The sequence below is a fragment of the Malurus melanocephalus genome, unplaced genomic scaffold, assembly GCF_030028575.1.
Source record: "Malurus melanocephalus ecotype Western Australia unplaced genomic scaffold, MMel_1.1 scaffold_111, whole genome shotgun sequence".
Lineage (NCBI taxonomy): Eukaryota > Metazoa > Chordata > Aves > Passeriformes > Maluridae > Malurus > Malurus melanocephalus.
The window spans coordinates 1784275-1790947 of NW_026623343.1; the positions used below are offsets into that span (position 1 = coordinate 1784275).

Consider the following 6673-nt stretch of genomic DNA (forward strand, 5'->3'; position numbering starts at 1 on the left):
GCCCCGGCACCGCCCCGGCGCGGGCGGAGCTGCGGGGGCCGCGCCGGGAGCCGCGGGCGGCAGCGGGACGAGATGCGCCTCGCCCCTCCTATTCTTTAATTTACTCAAAACAATCTGTTTACTCTCCCCCGCCCTCCCGAAGGTGGATGTCCTCGCAACCCGCCGGGGAGGGAATAAGAAGGCTGTCCCCGGGCAGCCCGGGGTACCGGGGCTCCCGCTGCCGCTGCCGCCGCTGCTCGGGACGTGTTTGCCGGAGATTTGGGTGGCTGTTCTCCCTTTGGGCTGCTGTGGATGAGAGATACAGGTGGGTTTTTCTTCCACTGTTCCGCGCCACCCTCCCGTCCCAAAGAAGTGTAAAAAAGTTTGTGAAGGACGAAGCCTCAGCGGAGGTTGRCTGGAGAGGCTTTAGCTCGGTGCAGTGTTCAGACGGCTGAGGAGAGCCCGGGCGATGGGGAGATGCTGTCAGTGCCCGGTGCTAAACGAAAGTAACTTTTATTTCAAAAGCAGTGTTTTTACCGCACTTATATTTTTACTTCTTAGGTAAATAGCACGGCATTCAAACGTCTGGGCTTTATCACRTGTTCTGTACTTACTTTGTTCTTGTTTCTGTGTCTGTCTGTGTCTTCAGCGTGAACTCTTAAAAGTAACTCTGTTGATCTGCATGTGGGGTTCTCCCACAAATAGGACCGTGGGAGCTGGGAGATTCCCAGATATCTGAACCATAGAACTTCCTCCCAGTCTCCCAACCTAGTTCTAAAGACTTGTCTCTGGGTCTCTTGAAATCTCTCAGTTTGTCTTGGAGCATGGAAAAAGTGGTCCAGGACAGATAGGAATTTTGACTTCATGTTGTGAAGTCCCATGAAATCCCCCATATTTTAGCTGTGTTTTAAARGAATTGTATCAGCTGTTACCTCTGGTTTTGCATGCTTTGTGTTAAAAACAACTCAGTTTCTCATCTGGAAGATGAGGTTAAATGTATGTCAACTGTAAAATACACTATTCTTGTCATAGTYCTGTCAGCAGGTCAAAAAAGTGGCTTTTTACTTCATAAAATTTCATCTGGGATTGTCTTTGAAATGTTACATGGGGGATTTAGTTTTGGTGGGGTTTGTTTGTTTGTTTTTTAATTTAACTTTTCCTTAGAAATATACGTTCTTAAATGAAGGAAAACCACTTTTWAAAATTGATTTTTATATGAACTCAACAACAGGTTGATGCAGGTTGTGTGGATATGTAAATATAAGAGGGTGTTTTTATAACCAAGAGAATAATGTAGATGTAATGGAAGAGGGTAATGTAAGTCATTTTAGTCATACAGATTTAATTGATTTTGATTTTATTTGATTTGATTTATTTTATGCATTTTCTTCAGTTTCTAAATATTTAAATTTGAATTAAGCATAATCTTTGTCTTGTTACACAACATTGCAAGAGAAGATATTAAAGAATCTCCCAACTGGAAACCCGTCAAGCTAATGTGTTCAATAAGTTATGTGGGAGCAAAGTGAGAAAGAAAAATCTGGCTTCACTGCTCAAACTAATGTGTGATGTCAAGTGCAAAGAGAAGCCTCACACTCTTAATATTAAAGCCTTTRCTCTCAGAAGCTGATCTAACATCTTCTGAAACCTTATTTTTTACCAACAGACTACTTCAGAGAAAATATAAGCAGTGATGGGTGTCTGTTTTGCTGTATCTTTAGACTTCTGCTGTCAGAGCCAGTTAAGAGGTGCAGCATTTAATAGCTGGTGGCATTAAATGAACTTTTGGCCCATTTCACCTGGCCATATGTTTTGTATCACTTGGGGTATGTTTTCCATTCCTTGTCAACTCTCACAAATTCAAGGGAACAAACTGGATGCTCATTTATTTGTCTTGGATGGAATTGCAGGTTTTCTTCTTTTGGGGTTTTTAAACATTTTTTGAGAAGCAGAATTGGCAGAATTAGAGTTCAATACTGTGAGGTCCTGAGTTTGCTGGGAGTTGGGAGGGTTCAGACTGTCCTGCTAAATCATGGAGATATGGGAAATCAAAAAAACCTGCAAGACAGGGTTATCAGAGCTCTAAAGTAACGTGTATTAAACCAAGCTATTTGTCTGGAGAAAAAAAAAACAAAAAGAAAATCAAGTGAACGTTTGAGCACTCATCTACAAGTATTTTTCAGCACTAGTGTGTATTATTCCATTAGATGCTAATATTAGGTAAAAATTGGACCTGTTCTTCAAGAGATTAGTATGGGTACTCAAAAGGTTTTTTGGAATCTGAATTTAGTTTTTACTTCATTCAAAGATGTAAAAAACTTAGCATRTCATATATGAGCTCCTAAAAAGAGACTTACTCCCACATGGGCCAGATCTGCAAATGTCTTCCTCTGTCTCTTGAGTTCACCCAAAACTTTTTGAAATGCTTTATTGTGCATCATATTTATCATCTTTTGATATCAAGCAGCCACATGGCTTGGTCTTCACAGGTACTAACCTTTTAAAATGTGTCTTACACTGAACTTTCAGGGCCTGCTCCTCTCGCCTGGGCACTGAGGTATCATTTCCCAGCACAGCAGGRCAGAACTCGTCCAGCTAAAGCTGTGACAGTGGTGGTCAGTGGAGAAATTACCTATGCACTGGGCTGTGCTTACACATCTGGTGTCACACTGCTACATTTTAGTCATCTGAGTCCCATCCGTGGAGTAAATGTCCTTTTATAAGAACTACAAATATGAACTCTTGATATGTCTTTAAGAATGCAGGATGACTGTGTAATAGACCTATATTTTATTATTTACATTTTGTGTTATATTTATAATCACAGGAAGTTTGTGTTGAAACAGACATTAGAGGTCATGCAGTCCAACCCCTCTGCAAGGGACATTTTCAACTCAATCAAGTTGTTCAGAACTTTGTCCAATCTCACCCTGAACTTCCAGGGATGAGCACCTAACACCTCTCTGGGCAACCTGTTTCAGTTTTTCACCACCCTTGTTGTAAAAAACTTCATTATATCTAATCTAAATTAACCCTCCTTTAGTTAAAAACCATTACCCCTCGTCCCGTTGCTRCAGACTCTGCTAAAAAGTTTCTCCCTGCTTTTTCTGAAGTCCTCTTTAAGTACTGAAAGGCTGCAACAAGGTCTCTCCCGAGCTTCCTCTTCTCCAGGCTGAACAGCCCCAACTCTCTCAGCCTGTTATTAAAGGAGAAATGCCTAGAAGCAAATTTTTAAAATTTGGTTTTTGTTCCACTAAATTTTAACTCTGTTCTTTTAAACACAATTAAAAGTAAATTTAGAGTMTATTGATGGTTAGACTTAGTCACTTTCCTTTTGTAACCTGCAACCAGAATTGGACAGGAGGTTTGTGGTTTTTTTCAAAATTGTAGAAAGCGGTAAATTACCATGTACCTCCTAAAGGGGAAGGTAAAAAGCAGAAAGAATCAGTGTTTCAGATGCTCAATGACCAAAGGGTAGAAGGGCTGTGAAGTGTACATAATTTACTCACCAAAAAAATCGTTAAGACAGACTGAATATGTTAGAGTTTAAAATCACTGCAGCATTTAGCACAGTGAGCTTATGAAAGTAGGGAAATAGAAAGACAAAATATTTGTTCTAAAAGCTTATCATGACACAAAGATATAAAAGAAAAAGCCTTCAATATTCAGTCTGAATCTTCAGTAAGCTGAATTCTCAATTTTGCGGTTGTTAAATACATATTTTTTTACAAGCTAATTTCCAGAAAGCAATGATAAGGAGTACTATAGGAGATGTTCCGTTTTAACATGTGTGCAAACATTCTAGGAATACATGACATATGAAAGAGGAACTTTCATAATTTTTTAGTCCAGTGAGCTGTGGGTATGCTGCATTTTGCTCTGAGGAGTGAAAATTCCTACATATATATATATATATATATATATTTATATATATTTATATATTTATATATTTATATATTTATATATTTATATATTTATATATATATATTTATATATATATATATATATATAATTAAAAAATATATTTATATGTATATATACACAGACACACAGACACACACACATCTCCATTTTAATGGAAAATTCTGTGCAGAATTTGCCTGCAACCTGTGGCAGGCTAAGTAGTTATACATCCACATTAAGCACTATTGCTTCAYGAAGTACACAAACAATATATTCACTGAATGCAGACAAAATTCATGCCTGTGATGGGAGACGTGAGACTTTGGGTGTCTGACTGCTTTATAAATAATAAAGGAAAACATCTGTCCACTGGCAAATGTGGGAGGAGAGAAACYGATATCACAGAYCTGCAAAMCTTTTTAAGCACATGAGAGCTTGAGGGACTTCATTTGACATTATTCTTTCTGGGTAAAGAAATTTTTCATCATTTTAATTAAGGTCTAGCTAAGGGTGAAACTTCACTTGGTGTGGATTGACTTAATGTGGAGGAAGACAGAGTTCTTCCTCTGGGAAGCTGATGCAAAAGATATGTTTCATGATGTATTTTCTCACCTGAGTATCTTTGCTAGGAAGGTGCAAATAACCTTCTCCATGCTAAATAGTGAGCTAGTGAAAAATTGCTTGAAGCATTCAAGGAAATGTAAACAAATTGATGTTTCTGTTAAAAATCAGGGTGGAAACTGAAAAGGATGAGAGATATTTTCTACAGTTCAAAACGGGAGGAACTGTTAGCAAATTATGTACCTATTTTTTGTTCTTTGTGTGGAAAGAGTTGTTTGGGTTTTAGCATTTGTTTTTTCTGTATTTTCAGAAAGACACCCATTGTCAGAGGAAAGGAGGGAAGCTGCCATCTGTAGGGGCTGTCCATCTGCTCTGAAGGAGGAGACCATGCTGAAGCATCTTTATAAGATACTTTCAATTCTGAGCATCAAAAAAGATCATCTAACATTATCCTAGGTCTAAACAAGAAGAATGAATTTGAGGTGATTGTTCTCTTGGTTCTGCTGCCCTGGAGCTGCAGCAGAGCAGAGCCCTGGAAAGACACAGTGCAGGAAAACACTCCTGTGCTGCAATACAGTGTTTCACACCTGCATAACCATCTAAGAGACATCTCATCTGAGCAAACATCTCAAGGCTCCTGAGATGATTAGATCTGTGATGGAATGACTCTTCTGGAAAACTGCTGGAGTATTTTAGCAAAGGGCATGCAGTGTCTCTGCCCTCACTGATGCATTACAAAACCGAAATGAACCACACTTGGACATATAACCTGAGCTTTGGTGCACCTGCAGATCCTGTTGAGCCAAAGGCTGGACTCTCACGAAGCGGGCACACAGTAGTGGCTGTTTTYCTTGGATTAATCTTGTTTTTTGGTTTCTTGAATAACTTGGTTGTCCTTATCCTCTTCTGCAAGTTTAAAACCCTTCGTAACCCAGTCAACATGCTTCTGCTGAACATCAGCATCAGCGACATGTTAGTGTGCATCTCAGGCACTACCCTCAGTTTTGCATCCAACATCCRTGGCAAATGGATTGGAGGGGACCAYGCTTGTAGGTGGTATGGCTTTGTCAACTCCTGCTTTGGTAAGAGTTCAATGGTAATTCTTTACTCTTCTTTTTAACACTGATGCATGAAGGGAACTTGATCAGGAAGCTCGGCACTGCTCTATGGTAAACAGAAGAATACTTTGATTGCCTTTTTATGGTCAAGCACAAGTGAAATGCATGGTTTAAAGCATTTTTAAAAAAGGCTTTATGAAAGAGTAGCATAGATCTTATAAATATTTCCTAATGTATCCCATTCTTTGAAATTGCTTATTTCTTAAGAGCTAAAAATGGAATCTAAAAAAAGGCAAGCCAGAGTCAAGCAAGTGGAGAGAGTTTATTAAGTGTATGAACATATATAATACTTCTCCCTTTTTTTCATTGCTGAACTATTTGTCCCTCAGTGCTGTTTCTGTCATGAACAAAGCCTCCTAAAAATACTCTGTTTACCATTTTTAATTATCTCTCAATCTACAATAAGAATTCCTCATGTTCCAGATAATGAGTTTTCATGATTAGATGCTTTCTGTTCTCCTGCAAAGCAAAATCTTTATTTTAGAGTTACATGCTTGCAGATTCAAGAGTGAATTAAGTTGTAGGAATAGATTTGTCAGAAGTGGTGGGAAAAGTACAGTGTTCTTCTGTCCAGACAAAACTTTTTCTGCAACCATCTGCACTGCTAGATATAAGTGTTTTAAGTGGATATTTATTTAATTATTAAAAGATAAAGGACAACGAACAGTCACAGGGCAGACTTAATTCCTCCAAGGATGAGGCCTGTTGCTTAAAGAGTTGGATCACCAAGGAGTGACACTTTCTTCATTTATTCCTACATTCAAAAAAAGATCCAGTGAAGCATATACTGTCCTGGGGGTGCATGTCAGGGTGTGATCCTTATCTAACCCAGACCAGGGCACTCGTCACAGCTCCCTCTTGATGTATGACCTTGCTTTGGTGCCTCCAAGCCACCAGGACAGGACAAGAGCATTCCTGGCTCTTCTGTGACTGACTCAAGAAGTGCTCCCACAGCTCTTGATGTAAAATCAGGTGGTGAATATGATCCAAAGGCACATTCTCAACCTGAATTATAAACATTTTGCTGCTTCCAGTGGTGGGATCTCTGGTCTCAGGTCTCTGGTACCTGTCCCTTCCTCAAATGTGTGCTCCACTGATGACCATTACATCAG

The 6673-nt window shown here is 39.3% G+C and overlaps 1 protein-coding gene across 1 annotated transcript in view; it reads left to right on the forward strand.

Annotated features, from left to right (window-relative positions):
- The first annotated feature begins 95 nt into the window (after positions 1–95).
- Positions 96–6673, forward strand: part of LOC130575545 (pinopsin-like) — a 75017-nt gene continuing 68439 nt past the window's right edge. The window contains exons 1-2 of the mRNA XM_057369489.1: positions 96–304; positions 4754–5525. Of these exons, the coding sequence (XP_057225472.1) occupies positions 5171–5525 (355 nt within the window). The 5' untranslated portion in view covers positions 96–304; positions 4754–5170. The remainder of the gene's footprint in view (positions 305–4753; positions 5526–6673) is intronic.